General features: G+C 40.7%; 1 protein-coding gene across 1 annotated transcript in view; it reads left to right on the top strand.

Moving 5' to 3' along the window:
* The window catches only part of opcml (opioid binding protein/cell adhesion molecule-like), a 182,457-nt gene that overhangs the window by 69,330 nt on the left and 89,238 nt on the right, over positions 1-23,889 (top strand). Inside the window, exon 2 of the mRNA XM_080436391.1 lies at positions 16,144-16,379. Within this exon, the coding sequence (XP_080292517.1) occupies positions 16,144-16,379 (236 nt within the window). The remainder of the gene's footprint in view (positions 1-16,143; positions 16,380-23,889) is intronic.

The following is a 23,889-nucleotide window of genomic DNA, read 5'->3' as shown; positions in this document are numbered from 1 at the left end:
GGCAGGGAGGGGGGACGCCCTCAGGACCTAGACATATGGGTCTGGCCCGTGAGAGGGTGAATTTGAGCTTGTGTGGCCTTCCCCCTGACGTGGTGGCTACCATCCAGGGCGCAAGGGCCATGTCCACGAGGAATGCTTACGATGTCAGATGGTGGTTGGAACAGTCACCAGTGGTGGTGGCTTTCCAGGCCTCGGTGTGTAGCATTCTTACTTTCTGCAGAGGAGGCTAGATCGGGATTTATCCTTCTCAACAGTGAAGGTGTTTTGGGCGGCCATTTCGCTTGCCACGAAGGTTTCGATGGCAAGACGGTGGGCCAGCACCCCTTGGTGCGCCGGTTTATGTGCGGTGCCAGGAGAGCCAGGCCGGGTAACAGGCCACTGTTCCCAGCCTGTGATCTGACGGTTGTGCTGGAGGCACTATGCCGTCCATCGTTCGAGCCTTTTGAGTCTGTGGATCTGAGGATCATTAGTCTCAAAACGGTCCTCTTGGTGGCCCTGTCTACGGCTAAACGGGTCAGTGACATGCATGCACTCTCGATGAGTCCGGAGTGCATGAAGTGTTTTAACAATGACAGGAGGGTTTTGCTTAAACCTAACCTGACGTTCGTTACCAGGACCGGGGTGGCCCCGGATCCGGGTGAGTTGGTAGCCTTCCATCCGCCTCCCTTCGTTTCGGCGGAGGATAGGCGGTTGCATTGTTTCTGTCCAGTGAGAGCTTTGAAGCTCTATTGTCAGAAGACAGCGGCCAATCGCTCATCGACGTAGCTCTTTGTCTCTTTTGGGCCTTGGAGTTCAGAGGAAGGCGTTCAATAAGGCAACGTTTTCTAGATGGATCCGAGATGCCATTAGGTTGGCTTATGTGAGTAGTGGTGCCCCGGTCCCGGAGGGTCTGAGGGCTCACTCTACTAGAGGCATGGCTACATCCTGGGCTCTCTACAGGGGAGCTTCGATCCAGGAGATCTGTGCAGCCGCAAATTGGTCGTCCCAATCGACTTTTGCGGTTTTCTACAGCCTGGACGTGGCGGCATCATCCTTGGCGCGCGCGGTCCTAGGCGTAGCGGCTGCCTCCAGGCCAGTGGAGGGAAGGGAGTAGGCTTGGGGCTTTTCTCCCTATCTCTCGACTTCCTCTTGGGTTTCCATGGGACCAGCTGGGCTGGCTCCCAGGAGATGGGGCCCTGTTTCCTCATATTGAGTTATGAGGCAGGCTTGTGTCTGCCTGTTAGTAACTAGGCGGACTCTGGAGTCTGTCAGGGCCTAGCTTGGTTATCTATCCCGCACCCCAGCCCGGTGGGTTGGGGGCGCCCATGGGGCCATAGGTCACGTCCGTGTGGGCGGGACCTAGGGGCTGAGGGGCGTGCGGGCCTGTCAGGGTTGTGTGGCTCATTACCTCAAGGGGGGTTTATGAATCCCATAGTGAGTAGTAAACGGAGAACCGTGGTAAAACTAGAGGTTACGAATGTAACCCCGGTTTTAGTAGGTTCGGAGTTTACTACTCACCAGACACCCCTTTCTGTGCGCATTTGGCATGTAGAGAGGAGAATGTTAAGAGGAAGAGCCTATGTCACGGGGAGCTTTTGTACTACCGGGTCTTCCGGACTCGTGACATACCCTAAGCCAATCAGTAATTGGCATCGGGAGCGTGTGTGTTGCTCTGTCCATCGCCTGGGGGCGCTGATATCCCATAGTGAGTAGTAAACTCCGAACCTACTAAAACCGGGGTTACATTCGTAACCTCTAGTTTTTCTCTGTCCTACAGTAGTTGACCATTTGATAAAGATTTAACAAAAATTACCTCTGATTTTCCTCAAGGGTAATGGATTGTCATATTTAATTTTCGGGCTTGGACAGTAGCTACTAAATAGTAACGAACAGACAAAACAAACATGCTGTTTTGCCCAGTTATACAAGCTAATGTCATGCTCTTTCAATGCACTGCTGAAGGTAGCCATGGTTCACATGACGCTTGTATACAAGCGTCATGGTGCCGAGTCCCCCTGGTCTAAAGTTGTGTTAGATTTTTTCACATTGCCATCTCTCACATAAACATAAACGTTCAGATTTCAAATATAAAGTGCTTACCACCGAGCCACGGATGTTACAAGGCGACGCGAACCGCGATAAGTACTCGTATCTCCCGTATTGTTCAATAAAAAGCATTTTAATCCCATCACCGGCCTTTTTCTCCAAATTGTCTCCGATACTTTCAACCATGCGACACTAATGGTTGGGAGGTGTATTGCACTCTGATACATTACAAAAAAAAAAAAAAAAAAAATTCGAACACAACTTTAGACCAGGGGGACTCGGCACCATGACTGTCATGGTATGACAGTCATGTTATCCTTTTGAAGTACAATTCCCGAACTGTAGTAGCATTCCTATCACTACACCACCACCTTACTGCTGCTATTTTGTTGAGGTCCTCTTGTTTCACACTAATCCCCATTCACAACTATCCATTGAGAAGAAGCCCTTAGCTTTTAAATACCAGTTCATAGCAGTCTCAGTCACACCACTATGTTCAACAAATAATATCATATCTTAGTCTTTAATATTATTGCATACTTAAATGTAATGTTGATGCATGGTTGAGTGTTATAGACATTATGTTGACTGGATAGCTGTCTAGAGGGCGCAATGCGGTCTGCTAGTTTGCACCTTGACTTAAAAAGACTACCGCTAAGACATGGTTTTTAAGTGCAAAACTAAATATTTGGTTGTAAGGACACTGGCAGTTTAACTAAGCAGTACTCAGTCAATTATAATTCTAATTCAAAGTTCTCTATAAACTGAAGTGCCTATTTTCATTAGGTGTATCAGTAATGATTGTATTGTCTCTCCATCAAATGATATCAAGCAAAAAGGAAACGTCGGCTGGTGACAGCGCACATATTACGCACATATGGACAGAAAGCCCTACTCACCTCGTTTCAATCCATCCGATCTGAAAGACTTGTGTTCCACTCCTAGGTGGCATCTCAAAGGTTTATTCCTTCATTAATCCAATGAAATAAAATTAAATAAAGGTTTTTACAGCTGTTTTTAGCTTAGAGGTGGTTAGAGGAGGTTTTTTGCTTGGAGATCAGATATTTTGGGCAGCAGTAGCAGCATTGAGCAAATGTGTGAAACATACCGATGTGTGTTAACTTGTTGAGATAGATAGAAGGGGAGATGCTTTAAAGGTTTCATGACATTCAGATTTACAAAACATTAAAAGTATTAATCATGGTCCTTCAAATGTGTATTAAAATGTTTTAACTGAAAAATCCACTCCAGTGAGCCATGGCAGTTTTTTTTCTCCTTGTTCTGAGGCCTTTTCAGCTGCAATGAAAAAAAAAACGATTTGCCTGCGGGTTTCGCTGTTGAGGGATTTTTCCTGTCAATCATCGCCTCTGCTCCGCCCCCCCCCCCCCCCGCCCCCCCAAAGGAGAAGGATAGGGGAGGGGAGGGGGCGGGATTAATGGACTATGACGTCAAAGTCTAGGGTCAATCCCAGCACTTTTTTTAATCCTAATTATTCAGAAAACCCCAGACCACAGAAAATCCACTGAATGTTCAAAGTTCTGTTTTTTGGGGTGTAATTGAGGTCATCAAACAAAACAAAAAACGAAAAATGAAAATGAATGTCATGAAACCTTTAATCAGGGCCCTGACTCTCCATTGTTGAAACATTTGCATGAGCACTCATCCTCTCAGGCTATGGGATGTAGGTCCTCGTTGGCCTAACAACAAACGAGCCAATGCCTGAGGGATAAATAAAATCGAGAGACAATTGTGAGAACAAGAATGCATTCATCCCCATGTTTGTGCCGAAACTGTGGCGATATCAATTGCTCTGACGTCACATGAGAGTTGTATGTTTTGCTGGAAGGGGGCGGGGGTTCTTCCGTTCAGAGGAGATTGTTTTTTAAAGTTTGTACCATTATACAAAATAAAGTCAAATGTTTTTTTAAAGTATAAAACGTGAAAAAAGATTCCTGGAGAGCCATGCAAGGGAAAAACACACACACACACACACACACACACACACACACACACAACACAATGGATAGCTTGTTAGTACATTTATTAGCTTCAATTTACTTCAAGAAAGAAAACTGTCTAAAATATTGCTCCTGTCCCGATTGCATTTCTTCTAGTGATTATGGATATTGACAAAGGAGAAATGCAATAGGTGTGTCCTACTTATTAGGATGTGCAAAGTAAGTAGGTCAAAATGCTGTAACCTCATGCAATGAGACGGAGATATCCTTGACAACATGACTTTATCAGAATATGACATGTTATGCAGAAGATAAACGAAGCAAAGATGTTTTGTTGTTTTTGTTGTTTTAATTTCCCCTTTTGGAGTGATGTTTGTGACATTTGAGTTATTTTGTTTCACAGTGAATGTAGCAGGGTGGCTTGAGCTTGGCAGCAGTGGATATAGTGTAGTAGTGCCTTGAGAAATTACTGTTCATTGACCAAGACTTGATGTTACAGCAACACCTCCTATTGGCCATGTTTTCCATTTCTATTCGCAGCCTCATTCACTTTGCACTCAGGTATTAGGAGTAACACTAAGTTCACCGTGATTGTATTCCAGCTGAATTAGAGGAATAACAACAGCGTGACAATTGTTATTTCATTGATCCAGTTCTGTCCAGAGTTGCTTTAAGCCAGCATTGGTGGAATATTGGACACAGAAAAATTGTGAGTGTTCATTTAACTCTAAAAGTATAAAATATTGACCCTTTCAGAGTTAAAATAATACTTAGGATGTTGCTGTGTAGAGGTTGGTGTTGCCTTATTACCAATGTAACCAAAGACCCGTGTAATTAAAGGCCAATGCTGCAGTGACTTGTTGGCCCTATTATTAGTTGTGCTGGTAGTAATAGTGGTATTTCTCCTTTTCGAGTTTTCATCTCTTTCTTACACGAACAAAGAAACAGTAGATGTCAGAGGCTAGATCCCATCAATGCCCGATGATAAGAGCAAGTGTAAACAGAGAGATTGATGTGAATTGATTGCAAACCGCAATGTGATGAATTCCATCAATTGTGGAGTATACTGTATGTTCGAGGTAGAGTGCGTTTGTGTTGTATTTTTCAGTTTTTCACTGAACAATGGTGTGTGTGTGTGTGTGTGCGTGTGTGCATGCGTGCGTGCGCATGTGACAGAGGGCCCTATTTAGACGATCTATGGCACACGGTCTAAAACACAGGGCACAAAATGTTTCCGAGGTGTGTCCACCTCAATTTCTCTAGTTAGGCGGCATGTTATCTGGGTGAAAAGCTCGGTTTTAAGCACAAATGGGTGGTATTAAGCCTCTGAATTAGTCATGGGTGTGTTTTGGGCATAACAAATTGGACCAATAAGAGTCTTCTCCCATTCCATTAAAGAGCTAGGTGCAATTGAACCTTGACACATTGTTATTTAAATGACGGATTGGAACAATTTTCTTCTGAGGAAAAGTGAGTGTGCAACCATCAAGCAGCATCAATAATGTGATATAGCTTAATTTCAGGAGATGAGGGCATCCAAAGAAAATCACACCTTCCTCCAGCATTGTCTCCTCGTTTATGTCCAAGATACATCAGTGATATCTTGACATATCAACTTAATAATCACTCACTCATTTTCAGTTATGTTCTTCTTTTAGAAGAGACAATAGTTTCATGACATTCTCACAGGATGAGAGGTATTTGAAGATATTCTGTAATAAAGTGTATAGGCTCCTACTAATTGTAAACTACCTAAATTATAGGATAGCGGCTAAAATAGATAGCCTGGTAAACCCCCCTCCCTCCGGAAATCTCATTTGCATTTGATTTCAGGAAGGAGGTCTGGGATCACTCAGGGAGTAAAGCTGCCCGGTCCGCTGCGTGTTAGAACCAATCAGCGGCTGCTAGGGGCGGGATCATCCAATCACCTGCCAAGTAGCTTGAAAAAATTTAAATGCCGTCTGTCATCGATTCTGCTACCGGAGTCTCAGATGGAAGTAGGCTGTGAAACAAAATGTGTGTCGCAAGCTTCTTCCATTTGACAGTCAGGTTATAAAATAGATGCTTCTAGCATCTATTTTCTCTCCCTTTCTCTCCCTCCCTCTCTCCCCACCGCTCATCTCCAAGCAAAGAAAACTGTCACTTACATACGTTACTTTAAATTAGTAAAGTTGTTCATTTACTATTTACTGCTTTAAAAAAAAATTTACTTGGTTACTTTACTTGTTACTGCGCTATAAAAGTAACTAGTTACGTTACTTGTTACTTTTGCGTTACTTTTATTTATTTATTTTGCTTCAATAGGCCTGTTAATGCACAAGACAACTCTCATCTATTGTAGCTCACTATGATGAAAACTAGTAGAAATAGGAAGCATGTCTTTAACAACAACAACATACCTTGAAATCAGCGCCTCCATTTTAAATTTGGTGCAGCCAGGCTGACTAAAACTTGCTGGTTTAATTAATGTAAAGCCCAAAACACACCCATGTTTAATTCAGGATGTGTTGTGCCAGGCACTAAGACATTGCGCCCACATAATGGGCTATGTAGTAATATTTTAGATAGTGGCCATACCCCCGGGGCGCAAAGTTCTGCTGTTAAAATAGGGCCCCCAGTGTCTATATAATATATAACATATTAATGTTGCATATTGCCATTCCTATAATGATAAATAAATCACTGGTGGTATCACTTGTAGTATTTAAAGGCATTATATTCAATGCCACTGGTATGCTATTTGACCAGATTGACCAGATCAGATACAGGGAAAAATAATTATTCTCTCCAAATTGCCAAATATTTTCCTGTCTTTTATTTGTATTTATTTTTTACCAGCAGTGCATAAGTGCTTTTGTATGTTAAAAGGTAATTTTGTGATGAGGCTTTTGGAACCTTGTCTAAAGCTGCCATAGAGGAAATCAAACATTTAAGAAGAACAAATCATTTTGAGATTAGTTTCTGTAGTGACTGTGAGAAACCCAATGAACACAAATTGATGCCACTGTCACTGTTGTTTACTATCTTAATCCTGATAGAATAACGATGTTGAATCGGGAGGGCAATTGAATTATCGTTCCCCTTTTCTGTGTAAACAGCGGCTTATAGAGCATGATGTGACCTCAGCAGATTCGTGGCAGTAAAGGAGATCTGAACGGTTATGCTAAGAAATTACTAATCATGATCACCTAACCTTTCAGCTGACACAAATGCATAGATTTCTGTCTTGAAGATAGTGGAGCAGAGGCAGATGAACAATAGTGTACTGCACTAATATATATATATGTATGATATGATATATATTTATGATATATATTTATGATATATATTTTTCTTAATATATTTATTTCCAAGAGTGACTGTAGTCCTACTGTATGTACTGTACAGTAGATGATTAGGATGAGATGCCTTAAATAAGTAATGAACATGAACAACATGAACTATATAATTGCTAGGGCTAAAAAGTGGTTTAGTGTGCAAAGTCCAGGATTGTGCAAGATGCAAAAATTTGCAATTACCACATGAGTAATAATTTATAGTATGGCAACATATGTATGTTTGTCGATTTGCAGATAATTATTATTGTCTCCGCCACGCCGAAAGCACTCCAAGGAGCACTTTTTCCTCTCTTTCTTCTTAGTCATTATACCAAATCCCGATTTGCACCACACTTCTGTGTCACGCCTACCAAGGGCTACAGTTGGTAATGAGGGAGGATATAGACAAACATGATTCTCCCATGCACATGAAGTGTCCAGCCGCTTCTTATCACCTGAAAGCCAGGAGTCAGTTATTAGATAAACTTCCTCCAGTAATTGTGCACACTACTCCCCACCAGTGTCAATACTCTAAATCTTGTGCATGGGTACGTTATCAAAGCTGGCATAAGGGTTGAGTCAAGGTTCATGAAAGTATCACAGAGCTGCCATGTTATTGCCATTAAGAAAACATTATACAACCAGCACTGACCCTCATTCTGACCCTGTTTTCTTAGTTTTTTTCCCGAGGCTTGAAGAGTGAAACTAACCTTTGTGTGTTTTTTGTATTGGTGGAAAAAAGTTTCATTTTTTGAGTGTAAACGGGAGCACTGAGAAAGCATCTCCACATCATTATTCTGGCAAAAGTGATCTCTTTTTGTCTAACATGCTTTTAAATGAGGTAGACTTGTCATCCGTTATGCAGGAGGGCGCAGGATTTATGAGTTTTAGACTGAAGGAAGAAGTGTTATTACTTGCTAGCATAACGCCTGTGACAAAAATGGCCTGAATATCTGTGGCAATTGTCTATTGAATGTGAGAAAAGAAATGTCTTGACATGCTTTGGAAACTAAATCATTTTGTGGTTTCAAGCATTTTGCACCCGTTAAATACCAGTTAAGCACACTACAGACCAATTTAAGTGCATTAATATTTGCATATTCTGAACATGGTCAGGCTGTGCACTCAGTGCTATCTGGCAGCCACTATTGTAATGATGTGGAATCGTTGACATGAGGTTGGAGCCAGCCTATGACTTATCTACTAGCTATTATGAACTGTGACAGGCCAGTAACATCCATTTGGTATACAGTTCTGATGACCTTGCTCTTGAATACATGAACGCTGCCTGAATAATTATGAATAGTTTATGGTAATTCTTAAGTTCAATAGTGCACCCAAGTGTAACAACTAGAAGGACCCTTTACTGTGGCTAATATTTTGGGAATTTTCCTAAAGGAAGGCTAACATTAAGAGAGATTGAAGTGCTAAGGGGTAAGGTGGAGTCTGAAGAGGTGAGTCTTCAGATTGCTGCAGGAAAATTGGGAGTGAATCTGCATTTCTGACTGCAGTTTGTTCCACAGTTCGGGAGCCAGGAGGGAGAAGAGTCTGTGATGTGTGGAGCGTTGTCTCATGTGCTTTAGGGATGGTTCAGACAGCTTCCCTGTGTTAGCTGATCTGAGTGAGCGGGAGGGGTTGTAAGGTTGAATCAGGTTTTCAAGGCATGGCACCCCCAGTGCCATGCCTTTGGTTGCCTTGTAGACCTGTGTTGCGGGCAATGGGAGCCAATGGACGGAGTGGAAAAGGGGGGAGACATGTGACATTATTATGGTTCTTTCACATTTGTGGGTAGAAGTGAAAGCGCTCATGGAGGTGCGCCGTATGAGGCCCCTCAATATGTGATTGATTGGATGTTGCATTCACGGTATATGGCTGTTGATTTTTTGTAGATTTTGTTTTGTTGGTAGTGTGCCCTGTAGTCACTTCCGGATGATGGCTTTCTTACAAGCAACCAAGATGACTGTATACAGATACTTTAACTATGCATTACAAGTTGCATTAAGATGTACTTCTGCTTCACATGGAGACCCTGAACATTGTAATAGATCTGCTTTCTCATCTAGCTATCTCCTTTGACTGTGTGCATCATACAGCACAACATGAGTTATGACATTCATCTACTGTAGTCCGGTGAGTGGAAGGCTAGGCACGGAGGCTTGAGAAAACAATGATCTGTCCTGAATATGAATCTTTTGTCACCAGTTGTGTACTCTGGACTCGGGAGAGAGTTCAGGGTGTATTTTATTGTTGTAAATGGATGGCCAAATGTTCCATTGTGCTCTCCAGCTAATGTTAAAGATATGCAAATCAGCACAGAGTCTTTATAAATTGAAAATTTCAAACGTGCTGACAGTTCGCCCAGTGAAGCATGATGATCATTATACAATGGACTGTAGCATTATTCCGTGGATTATGGCTGCAGAATGTTATTATAGTTGTTATTGTTATTGCTGTTGTTGCTGTGCACACCCCCCCCCCCCCTCTTTCACTCACTCTTGCACGCTCCCGCCACTCCCCCCCCTCTTCTCTCGCTTTCTCTCTCTCTCTCTCTCTCTCTCTCTCTCTCTCTCTCTCTCTCTCTCTCTCTCTCTCTCTCTCTCTCTCTCTTTTTCTTCTAAAACCTGGTCAAGGCAGATGGCCGCCCACCTAGAGCCGGGTTCAGCTTGTGGTTTCTTCCCATTAAAGGGGGGTGTTTTGTTGCCATTGCCAAGTTCTTGCTCATGAGGGAATTGTTGTGATTTGGTGCTATATAAATAGACTTGACATGACTTGACAATACTTAAACTTTGGCATTGGTTTACTTTTCTATTGCCAGTGAGTGTTTGCACAGACTGTTGGAGTGGAGTAGTATGTGGTGTGAAATAAATCATGTCTTTGATCTTTATACAGTCATGCTTTTCTTGTGTATTATACTTCTCAAAACAATACATTCAGTTGATCTCTACAGTTGGTATTTGAGGACTTCCAGGACCTAGATAATATCCATTTTACTATGACAGAGGTGGAAGGGGTGATGAAACCCGAGGCTGATTCTATAGTTTGTTTCCCAGTTCAGGTTAATAACTACAGCAAGGTAAAAAATATGGGTGGCCGCATACTGACCTTTTAGTACACCGTGTGATGTAAGCAATACAGCTGCAGCGAAAAACTAACTACAAAATCAGCCTAGGCTTTCAAGCCCCTTTAAATGAAAACTTTCTCTGAAATATTGGACTTAGACATCTTCATTAATTATTTTGCTTTATTATTGAATGTTACTGTTTCTTGATGCAGGGTCTTTTAGTCTATTACAGTATCTTCAATATTAATGTCAGGGTGATATGAGGTACTATATCATATGAAAATGCAGATTCTAAAGTGGGGAAATAAGGTATTGTATTCCATCTGAAACACAACTGTGATAGGAAGCATAGCACTTGTTTGGGTGAGCAGGATATGACAAGAGTGAAGTATGTTTGTCGAGTTAACACATTCACTGCCAGGTATTATTTAAAGGACTACACCATGAATTTTAACTTTTTCTTCTTTTTTGTGTGTTTTTGGTCTCCCCTACCTCTCTTCTATCCCCCAAATTACCCCAGTTTGAACACTCAGGCTTTCACAGCAAATCTGTGGTTCTCTGTAAATTGGTCTCAAAACAGGCCAAACTGATTTGCACCCTGACGTGACGTCACGTCAGAGTACAATCCCTCCAGTTTTTCAGTTTTCCACACAGAACCAGGAGACAACATGCATACAAACTGGCTCAATAGCGCCCCGTGGCAAACAGGACAATGTGGTATTGCAGGTGAAAGTGCTTTATAAGCCAGAGAGAAGTTAGTTGGAATGAGTATATATGAGGCTTGATTTAGGCTCAAACCTTTTGAAAAACGTTTGAGGGACATAAACAATATGATATTAAATATTATTAAAAAAAAAAAATTCATGGTGTAGATCCTTTAATGAATTCATCCGCTCGTGCCAGCGTTTTTTACCTTATTTTGACGATCTTTGGAGAGCCGCAGAAGCCACGTTGTGCACGTGGATGTAAACAAAGAGTGTCTGGGGGGTGGGGGAGGGTCTCGTCTATCCACCGGAGTAAAAACATTTTACCACGATCTGCCATTTTGTTGCGCCCGTTGAATATGGCTAGTTTTCACCAAAAAAAGAAGACATTCGAGCTAGATGTGTTTTTATACAAATCCTAACAGGAGTGTACGGAAGTGACGTTTTTTGGGATGACGTCACATCCGTCCATTCCTTCAGAGTCGAGGGATCATTCCGAAGTTGCGTTAGAGCGGCCTCTTGTGGAATTTTCCAAAGAATTATAATTTTTTAATTGACGTAGAATGTAGCCTCCGTTAGAATGTTATCGCTATTAATCGCTGACCGTTAATATGGGCTTTCCCATAGACGATGCTAATAGTAAGCTAATAATCGCTAACCGTTAACATGGGCTTTTCCTTAGCCGATACTAATAGTAATAATCGCTAACCGTTAACATGGCCTTTCCCATAGACGATGCTAATAGTAAGCTAATAACCGCTAAAAGCTACGGACCAGAGCGTCAGGACCCCCGCTACAGCGAAGGCAGTTTAGGCTGTGACCTCAGACGGAGTGACACTGAATTCCACTTCCGGTTAACTCTTTCACAATAAAACGTTCTCTGTTACACAACAACAAAAATAACATGTACCGCTGATCTTTTAGGTTGTGACCTCAGACAGAGTTTTTTTTTCACAATAAAAAGTTTACTCTTATTCCAAATAAACTCCAATAATTATACACAAGTAATCTGTACTGTCTCTGTCTCCGATGTGCGGGCCAGGCTACTAGAAGTGAGGGCCGCGTAGCGGCCTGAACCTCTAGTGATGTAGAAGGGCTGATCGCAAAGGTTAGGCGTGTTTTAAAAAAGAGGGGAAAAAATTAAAATGCACATGCTGTACATTATATTGTATTTTACTTCCACATTGCATATCACTTGGGGAGATATTTCTTTGAAGGGGTTAGCTACAATGTTGTATGTCAGAACATTTCAATCACCCCTCATATACATATGAAGCAAAGGTAAAAAATAAACAGGAGTTTCATGGAGGACAGCTGCCAACGTAATGGGACTGGAGCACACCCAGAGGACTATGCCCATTTAGATTTAGAACCTGGAAGTATATGCAGTAGTATTGTTTAATTTAAGATGGTTTTGCAATCTACACATCTGGATGATTGTAATACGATACCCTAAATACTTGGCAGCACATCAGTCTCAAACTGAGCTTTAATTACTGAGCATCTAAGTATGTATTTAGACCCTAAATTGAGAACAAACTTGCACTTACATTTTTTCATATTTCATACATATGCATGAGGACATGCATGATAACTGAGTGCTATAAACGATCTAATTGAACCTGGTCCTTGAGGATTTCCTCCAAAACTGTAGGCTACCTGACTTTCCTTGAACAAAGATATTTTCTTTCTATGTAGCACAGAAAATAAAATGAAATATTGAGAATGCGAACAATATGACCTGGATCTACTTTTCCTTAAGTAAATATAGCTTTTTAGAGTAGGTTTTTAGACATGTAGGCTGTCCAGTCTTAACCGTTTCACCACATTAAAGTGTCTAGACGGCACAGCAAATGTAATCTGAAGTGCAGTTGAAAGAATCAATTCAAAGTAGGCTACATTGCACAAAGCCCTTTGTCATGTGGTGTAATTTAGAAAAGTACATCAATTGTCACACGACTGAAGGAAGAATAGTTTTTGACAATGTCACCCATTGTTGGACAGTACCCAAATACTGGTTCTCAGAAATGTACCCTCTTTGAAAGCTGTCTGGGTTATGATTTAGAGGTTGAAGACCTTGATGTGCCTTCTTGTCAGCAAGGTCCCTTAGTTGGACAAAACCCTGTCAAAACTGAGTACTAAATACCTCGCATGAAAGCACTCGGTAAGAGCAGACCTCAGTACAATTTGGCTGTACCAATGCCCTGTCACAGCAAACACACTTTAATGGAGATGTATGTGTTACAGCACAAGACACAAGGGCAAATTAGAATGGATCTGCATATTAACAATGCCACATACTGTACATCCACTATACCTATATATTAAGGTTTAATGTGTTTCATAATTAAAAAAAATTCTGAGACTCTTCTTGGACATCATTAAAGGCTGCGAGTGTGACACACCTTCTGTGGCCAAAAATTGCATAATCCGGTGTGTACACAACCATCAGCGGCAGCGAGGTGTGTTGCTCTACCCTTAATAAATCGGGTCTCCCATCGATAACGGAGGTGTAGAGCTCTTGTTGGCTTTTTAGCCTTGTTCAGCCTGAGCAAATTATTTTTCCTTCTCTTCTGCTTCTAATGCAGGAACAACCAGCTTAGATAAGCCACAGCCAGTGCCTGTAGCACATTTTAACTATAATACCATATTCTCAATTCCTATCCCGAGCACATACTACACCAGAGTAGAGTAAAAATGCTCTGTGTCTTTTTGTTTGTTCCCAATGCTGCTTCAGCTTCCGGTTCTTTCAAGACTGCAGACTACAACCTCCTGACATGGACAATTATTTCATTGTTTTTGCACACAGGCGCACAACAGTGCCAGGTGTCTGTGCGATGTGTACACTTGTACAACCAATGTCTGATCTGACTGATCTCAGTTACTGTAGGTCTTAGTCTGTAGTAGTCAGGACAGTCAGTTTGGTGGGTAGGGGGTGAATCCTTGTCGTTTTTTCTTTAGTTTTATTGTCTCCGCCAGGCCGAAGGCATGGCGAGAGAGTATGTTTTACCCCTTGTCCGTCCGTCCCTGTGTCCATTCGTGTGTGTGTCCGTCCGTGTGCGTTGGCACCGTTGGCCCGGTCGCTCCGAAACTGTGCACACACACTCCCTGGATGCCAATTCAGAACAAAAAATAAAAAAATGTGTGTGCAGATTACAGAATGTTTTGTTTAATAGGGCATTGATCAGTAATTCAGTGGGAACCTAGAGTACCTTTTATGCTCTAAGGCCTGTGTAGAACAGGCTCACTGATGTAGAAGCTGGCTGCAACTGTACTGTAGTAGCCATGTGACCCTTGAGGCTGAAGTTATTGTTGGAGCCCTTCATCTGTGTGGGAGGCTCTCTGTTATGCTGATTTGAACATAGGTTGGGTACAAAGACATAGGCTTTAGGCTACTTCATGACCTGTGGGTTAACATCACTGTTGGACATTTCAAAGTTCATCTTGGCTCTCTGAATGTTACCAAATAATGTTCACAGCGTCACTTGCCCAAAATGTGTTCTGAGAAATCCTATGATAATTTGATTTTAACAAATCCTAACGGCAAATAAATAAATGGTAGGTGTTTTAGCAAAGGGAGTGTTGAAAACCGACAGACAGACAGACAGACAGACAGACAGACAGACATATATTGATCCCATGAGATAAATGTAGTCACCATGGCAATTTCAGCAGTCATACAAAAAGCAATAAAGAACAGATAACAACACAGCATACGTGAACGATAAAAGACACAAGAATCAGAGTCACAGTGGTCATTCGACCGTGGACCCATTCAGATGGTATTACGTAAGATCAAGGCAACAAACAAAAACAAGTTGAGGGGTGTAAAGTTATATTGTATGTTTTGCTGTTCTGCGTGGTGTACTGTACATTTCCTGAACATATTTTTTATCCACCAAATCTCTTAGAAAGCAAGGTAAATACAAATGTAATAGTTTTACCAGGTAGGGACTAATTTATTCACTGATTGTCCTGGCAGCATTAGTCCCCTCCGCAGAGAAAGGCTACGGTAATTTCAGCTTTGATTGGTTTGCGGTCACGTTTAGAATTGATGCTGAAATAAATTCAAGTGTCTCCATATAGGGAAAACATAGTAGTGTGTCGTCTTGTGGATTGTGGGAACATGGTCATTGGCCATAAGGGGTGTGCAATATGTCACCAGTCTATATTTATGTATAAGGGTTGTGCAGTATGTGGGCCATGTGGGTAGTGCAATATGTTCTTATGTTGTCATTGTCAGCAGGTGTGTATACTTGAATTGTGATACTGATTTTTTCCCCCCTTCCCTTATGTGGAACTGCAGGATGGACCAAAGGAAATCCCCCCATGGGGACAATAAAAAAGTATATCATATCTTATAGTGTGGTGGTCTTGATTGCTCTAAGCTTCAAGCAGTGAATATCATGGTATGTCATCTTCTAGAAACCACTTCCAGAAACCAATCTCAGTCAGGACTTCAGTTTGAAAATCTATTGAGAGTTTAAGACAGGTTGACCTATTGTTCTAAAACTTTCTTTGGTTTAATTTTTTTCTTTTGGAAACATGACATGAATCATGCAGCTCACAGCGAGTGTGAGCTTGTAGATCTTCAAAAAAAAGAAGGAATTCGTTTTTTTACATTTTCCCCTCAATAGGGACACCAGGGTTAATGCAGGCCTCTCACTATAATTACATAATTTCCTATCGCGATGCGACACGTTGTGAGCTTGTATATTGGCTATCTCCACTACTTAGATGTTTTAAAAAATATATAAAACCATTAAATGTCAGTAATTTCTTTGCATAATTTAAATTATTTGTCATATCTGTGCAATTTTTGTTTACGAAGGCTAACATAAATGTAATTTGTATTTATATGTTCCGATGTTGAATGCCAAAAACACAATTGTTAATCGCAATTATTTTTGTGATGAATTAATCATCAAGTAATTAAAATGTCATGATTGTGACAGCCCTATCTACTATTTTTGAATACATTAAAATGCATTTGTTTTTCAGAAAATGTGCCCTAAAAAAAAAGGGGTTAATGTGGTTAAATATTAATCAGTAACCTATTTTATCTTCCTTCCTACCAGATGCAATGTGGACAGCAAGGTGTCACGCGTGGCGTGGTTGAACCGGACCACCATTCTGTTTGCAGGCAATGAGAAGTGGTCCCTGGACCCTCGCGTCGTGCTGATGGAGAACACAGCGGTGACGGAGTACAGCATCATGATCCAGAATGTGGACGTCCACGATGAAGGACCCTACGTCTGCTCCATCCTCACAAACAAGAAACCCAAGTCCACAAAAGTACATCTCATTGTTCAAGGTAAATAAAACGAAAATGCTCTCACCCCTCTATCCCTGCCCAGCAAAATCCTGATTGTTAATTTAACCCATTAAGACCTGAGGCCTTCGAAATCAGTAGTTCTCAAACTTTTTCATGCCAAGGACCCCCAAATGTATATATGTTTGGCCACGGACCCCCATCTGAACATTTGTGCCAGGCCCGGCCCCCCCAGAAGAGAAGATTTGTGTAAAAATATTCAAAAATAGCAGATATACAAGCTCGCAGCACGGCACAAAGTGACACGCTGTGAGCTTGTAGATCTGTTGTTTTTGAGAACCATTGTTCTAAACCACTATTCTAAATCCGAATGGGTCAGCTTATAGGCTTTTGACCTTAGCTGCCAGTGGATAGACTCTTGTTATCTTTTCAAATAAAAATCTTATTTAATTCATGATTAGTCTCCAAAAACAACACTCACAGCTATAGGGCTGCCTGTGAAGTCCAGATCATGTAGACATTTTAACACCTGACAATTCAAAGTTAGATTAAATAATTGTAGGAGATTCCTTTGGTGTGAATCATATTTTTACAGTAGGATTACACTGCCACTGACAAAAGGAATGTAATCACATTGACCTGAAGGTCAGCCGATTGCACCACTAGAGATTTGAAACCACAGAGGCTTATTTTGTTGCCTTATAAAAAAAACGTAAGCAACTTCATACCAACATAAGATCACGTAATACAAATTAACCCTTATGCATAACGTTTGATCCTAATTATAGAATGTGGTAATAAAATGATTTGAAAAACACTGCGGCCACTAATCAGCTCAGCGGAAGAAATTCACCAACACGTGTCCTTCATGAACAAATTGGTGATGCTGAGACCTCATCGAAAACTGTAATTAACGTGGAGCATTTCTGTCACGCGATATGGTTCATAATTATGTGTTATTAACTCATTACTGAAGCTTAGATGAAGGTGCTTTATACAGGACATTTTTAATCAAGCCCAGGGTGTTATATCTTAGCATTTGCTTGGATAGACGTATTCAATTAGATTTTCCACTGCACTTTATCTGTCCTTTTTGTCTGACCCTCGGTAACCTCATGAATTACCTGGATGCTGCTAGCTCATATTTTAAACTCAAAAGGAGCCACAATATTCTTCTTGCTTATAAAGCTTAATTCAGTCTTATTACGAAATTTTCGTGTGCCAAAATTTGCAGTGAGGTTGTAGATTAGCTATTTCCGATGTGCGACACCATCATAGGACAAAGTATCAATTAGGCTCACAGCTTATTCTTATGATACACCAAGACAACAAGCGAAAAATAAATGGTGCTTATTCTATGGAAAGAGGCTTCCTAGAGTACACCTGCTCCTGGATTGACTGTGAATTTGAAATTGTCAGATTGCCTCATATAAAATGTCTCAGCCCAGGTATTACCATAGTCCCCTTAAGTGTGTTGTAATATTTCATTTTGGGACATAAAATGCACCTATAATAAGGAGCATAGTGAGTGCATGCTACATCAGTTTAGCACACTCCCTTGTTCACCACCCACTGGGCTATTTATGCATAGTTAGAAATGATCAGTATGGCTATTATGCAGCTATTCAGTGCAATGAAAATCTATCACTAGGTTCTAATCTGTTGGAGTAAGACCACCCTCATTGTTAACAAGTGTAATCTGGTGAAGAGGATATCAAGGCCTCAATTTAAACATTTAGATGGAGTTTGTCACCAGTTTTGCAAGAAAGGAAAATAAATAATTCCTAAAAAAATGTTTAATATGTGGCCTCTCTGGCCTCTTTATTGCCAATAGTGCTTGAAAGTGTCAGTAATCGAGTGGACAATTTATTTAGGGTTTGCAACAGGCTATTTCCATATAGAGTAAGTATGTGAGGTTGGAAAAACATACAATAGTGTGACAAATATGTCTCCCAGGATGGAACAGCTTTCATGGTGGCATGATGTACAGTTTGTGTCCGTCTGATTGTAGATGCAGCAGTGCAAGCGTTCAAATACAGTGAGCATAAAGTCATGTAAATTACATTGCCTCTCAGCTCGTTCGTTGAGCGGATTTCCCTCTCCTGGTGGGAGGTTGCATACATTTATGTCACACTCAGATGCGAGTTGTGCCTGAGTACAGTATAGAATCCCACCTTAATGGCTATGAAATATTAATTCCATGGGGATGTTAGTGTTCCTCTGGTCCCCATAGACTCTCCCAAGCCCTCTTCTCTCTAGCACCACTGAAATGGAGATCCGAGTTGAACCTGAACACAGGGAAGGACTCTGGAGGCTAGCATCAATCAGCCCAGTGACCTTGTCAAGTGATACCCGCAGGAATATAGGGCATCTGCTTCCATGGTGACTGCACAGAAAAACCAGACCGTCTGCAGTTAAGCAACAGTGTCAGAAAGAGTAGCATCCAGGAATGCATTGTAATGCATACCCTATAGAATAATTTTATGGTTATTGTAGAAGTTATACCAAGGACCCAATCGATATCAACATGAAGTGGTAGTTAAACTGTCTCAATTTAAGCTTGCTCTGCTCCTTGTATAAGCAAATATCTGCAATGCTTGCTTTTTTTCTCCTTTGGATCGTGAAAGTCTACAGCAAGATCTTAGGGTCATAATGACACCTACATTACTTCATAACATCCACATTTCTTTTTAACAGCTGGGATTCTAATTCACTATACATGGTACTAGCAAACGTAATGATACCTGTTGACTTTATGTGGTATCTATTTATCATTTTAGAAACATGGGATTGTTGATTTACTGTAATAAGTAATTGGGATACTTTTGTGAAACAGCTGCATTTCAACTACTCTAACCTTACCCTCTTAGCAACTTAAACCCTACCGTCCCTATTCTGGGGTGAAAATTCAGCACAAATAATTTAGTATAGAAGGGGAAAAGGAGGCGGCCTAGTATAGAAACCTGGAGGACTCCGGTCAACTAAGTACTGCAGGGTTCATGTGGTTAACTCAAACATATTTTGAAATTTTGTGACTAAGAGTTAAATCTGAACTGATGCTATTTTGACAACATTTGTCACTTTTGATTGTTAGCAACTGAGTTACAGTACTGTAGCTGTTTGGCAGACTGACAAGTATTTAAATACATAGTGAACACTCAAGTAATTTGGTTCAGGGTCATTACCTTCATGAACACTCTTCTCTTCCACACAGTTTTTAACTTCTTGCATGAGTCAGGGTAAGCTTAGATTTTTGTCTGCAGTGTTTGGTATCATTTTGTCACATTGCAATGGTTGCTTTGTGCAACTTGTTAGGGAACTTGTTGCAGAGATATGGTACTTGAGAGACAGTTTTCATAAGTTAGAATCTGTTAAGTATTTAATAGAAACTGTATGCTATAGCAGTGGTTCTCAAAGGGGTCCTTGGGGGGGCGGCTGGGGGTCCAGGGATCCCCAGTTAAATTAGTTAATGTAGCATACAAATCAGTTTAACCACTTTAACCCTATATACATTGGATATTTGAAAATAGCCGATCTACAAGCTCACATCGCATTATGATACGAAGCGTAGTGAGCTTGCAGATCGGTAATGTTTTTATACGAACAGCACACCCACTTCACCAGCACCCACCACCCACCCTCCTGCCCACATTATTCCTACTCAATTACACTTTAACATTATTGGGGTTAATTTAACTCTGCTCCCTCAGAGTTGAATCAACTCTTGTTACTGTGCATGGGATGCATGCCTAATGTTCAAATTGAGACGTACATTCTGCACATGAGTGTGCAATTAATCTATGAAACTCATTAGATTCAATATTGATGCCCCTTTAATTGTGCATATGTCTAAATAGATGACCGTTATGACCAATGCTTTTTGTGGTATTTAAAACATGATTTTGACTGGATTTGTCAGTATTGCCCTTGTGAATTTGATACTCTCTGCAAGAGAGCGTATCAAAGACTATAAATTCAACTTTATTCTCTTGGGGTGCATTGAGAGTAGTGTGGATTCCATTTCCACTCTTGCGAGCACAGAAGGCCAGATGCAGCTAGCAGTAAAGAAAATGCTGGTGGCAGTAATAAATAACATTATACTGTAGGTCAAACACTCTGAACCAGCCCTTTTAAAAAGTCATAGAAGAGAAGCTTGGCATGGTAGCATTGTAACAGTAAGAACATATTTGACAGAAATTGAACCATAATATTTCATTCATAGTTTTTCCAAATAATTCAAGAGTTTCAATGTAAAATGAAATACACTGTTTGAGCAAGATAGAAAAGGTTTTCCAGCATCAGAACAGTATATGACTTTTATTTTATATACGTATAATATGTGAACTAGTAAGCCTTGGAAAAGTTACTGTACTTCAAACCCTTTATTGTACTTACTGAGCATAGTGAAATTGTTAATTAGAGTGGTGCACTTGATTACTTGATTACAACGTTAAAGCTAACAGGGAAAATAAGGCTATTATGATCTAAAGACTTTGTAACTGATCTAGCAAAGTAATTTGATCTTAGCTATCGTGGTATCAACACTGTCATTACAAGGAACTGGTTAATTAATTCAGTGGAAACAAATGGTATTTGGATGTACTATTCCACATGGTTAATTTCACTCGCACATTGTGTACTAGACAAGGGGGTAGAAGCGCATGTTTATCCCCTGCACAGGTGCATAGCCTTTAGCTGCTATTCATGCCTGGTGAACATAATTTGCCATTTGCCACAATTTCAGGAGTTGGGAAGATTATTGCCTCCGGACGGCCGAAAGCCGGAGACTATGTTTTTGCCCTTGTCCGTCCATGTGTCCGTGAGCTGCTAATCTCCGGCACCGTTGGACCAATCAGCGTGAAACGTTTCACGCACACTCCCTGTAGGCCAATGAATAACTTTCACCCCAATTCTTTCAAATCAGCCTCATGGTGGCACTATAACAGCCCACTTCATGTTTTGGCCTATAACTATTGAACTGTACAATAAAAAAAATAATAAAAAAAATTGATTCCTTAGATCACTGGCTACTCCCATACAGACCATTTGTGCCAGAAGTAGATTTTACACCACTTTTTGCTACTACTCCTATAATTCTTGTCCCAAACACACACAACTCAGTACACACATTATCTCTGGAGTCTTTGGATCAAGATGTATGAGTCAGATTCTTCAGGTTCCATTCCATTTGGCTATGACTGCCTTCCAAAATCTGCGGGCCCTGGATAGACTTGCACTCCGATGAGTGCACTTTTCTAGTTAAATATGAAGCAACTTTCTAAATAATTATGCTGATCAAAATAAAATGATTGAGTGCGCTAATTTAATATTTTAACATAATTTCATAATAATTACAAATTTTATTTTCAGATTATTGGGGTCAATTAGTACTACTTAACAGTGCTCGAGAAAGAGCCCAAGGCTCTGCAATTTGACACAGCACAAGCAAGTGCACCAATCTGACAAGTCTTATAAGATATACAATGTACACAATTTGTGAATTTGTGAAGCAAATGGCAAATTTGACTATTTTAATCCCTCCAGAATCTAAACCCTCCAGTACTAAACCTGATTAGATAATTAAGCATTATCTTCATATTTACAGGCAAATGACAGATGCGTTCAACTGATTTTGTTTAAAAAAAAACTCTGATCATGGATAAATTATGATTGGTTGGCCTTTCCTTCAATGATCGCCCATTTTATTTTGCTGGGTTAGGGTTAGGATTTCAGAAGCAGTCAACCAACATTTGCCCTCCCTAGGTAATGCCATCATGACTGGCACCCATGAGCCTTGCCCCATTTCTCTGTAAGACACAAGTACAGATTTTCAGGAAATCATTTGATCCATTCATTGGCAGAGACTCACGTTTTACCCTCCTGAGAATTCTGGTGTTATGACATGCCTAGCACGTCTGTCTCATGCATGTCATACCCTCATGTGTGAACTTGCTAGGTTCCATTGATAGGCTGTTTAATGGGTTAGGTCCATCCATCTGTCTTTGGCCCTCACAAGTTATTGTGAATATTACAGCATGAATTGACATAGAATGTGCTGTGCACCTTCATGCTCCACGGAGGATGAAACCTGCTGATTTTGGTGACCTCCATGACATTTCCTCTTGCACCACACTTTTCCACTTGTACACTAAAATAAACACTACTTATTTTGATGACCCCATGGCCTTTCCCTTAGCAACAGCCCTTCCAAGAGTCTGTGCATGGTCCTGCTACTAATGCAACATGCTATTGATGGATCATGCATTGCTCAGTATCTTCCAGTTGTGAGAAAAGGGCTATGAGCCCATCCATTATATGGCACATACAGTAGGACATATGGTGGTAATAGCTAATGGTTTTCGCACACTGAACCCATCAATCTCAATCCTAAACCTAACCATTCCATTTCAATATTGAGGACAGAAGTCTGTTTTTGAATAAAGGTGACATTTGTCCCTGCTTGAATTATTGCATATTTCTAACATGTAAACACGGAACGAAATAAAGGATCATTGCCCTAACTTATTTTTATAGCCTTTAAGTCTTTACTTCTTCCAATCCTAGCTAACAGGGAAAACCCAGTGAGTTGAGCATTTTGTTAATCCGTTTAGCCTTCCCAGCAGTAGTGGCACACACTGACAACGCAGGGCTAGACCACGGGGAGCAGCTGCATTAGCAACACTTCTCACATTAGACTTGGTTAACCCATTAAGACCTGAGGGCGATTCTACAATGTCTTCTAAATCCTAACAGTTTTCTGAAAAACACATGTTTCTATGTCAGTGGTTCTCAAACTTTTTCATGTCAAAATGATATGGATTTGGCAATGGACCCGCAATCTCAAAATGTTTTGGTCCAGGGACCCCCAGAAGCAAAGATTTGAGTTAAAAGTGTTCGCTTGAAAGACATATATATATTTTAAAAAAATGTACTCATTTTCACAAATAGCAGATCTACAAGCTTGTAACGCGGCACAAAGTAACACGCTATTAGCTTGTGTATCTGCTATTTTTGAATAGCCAAAGTATAAAATAATGCTTAAAGTGGTTAATATCTAAACTTCCCCGGTTTTAATGAGTTAAGGAACACTATGATTCATGTGGCCATTTCAGGGCAAGCATTTGGGGTGAGGGTGTTGCAGTATACATGTACACCATCTCTTGAAAATAATGCCACAGACAGTGTGATACGTTAAAGGGCAAGAGTAATTCAATTCAATTATATAACACCGTAAATGGACTGCAGGATTATCCCCTTTAGTTTCGTCAAGTGTAATGATGTGGCTCTGTGTTTTTGTGATTAGGACCCAAGCCTTCTCTGCTATGGGGAAAAGAAAGAGGAAGCACTGGCCCTTTCAAATTCAATGCACATCGGTCTAATAAGCTTCAGGCCTCATTATAGAGCAGAGAGAAGCTACTCTTCTTTCCCGCAAAGTGCAAGTAATGAGGCATTTGAAATATTCCACAACATTAGGATAACTGAAATTGGAGAGCAAGCCCTATAAACTTTACTTGTGTAACATATTAAAAGTGTTCCTTCATTCTTGATGCTG

The sequence above is a fragment of the Gymnoscopelus braueri genome, assembly GCF_963280865.1.
Source record: "Gymnoscopelus braueri genome assembly, chromosome: 8".
Lineage (NCBI taxonomy): Eukaryota > Metazoa > Chordata > Actinopteri > Myctophiformes > Myctophidae > Gymnoscopelus > Gymnoscopelus braueri.
The sequence above is the reverse complement of the archived record's forward strand: the minus strand, read 5'-3'. Positions and strand labels throughout refer to the sequence as shown.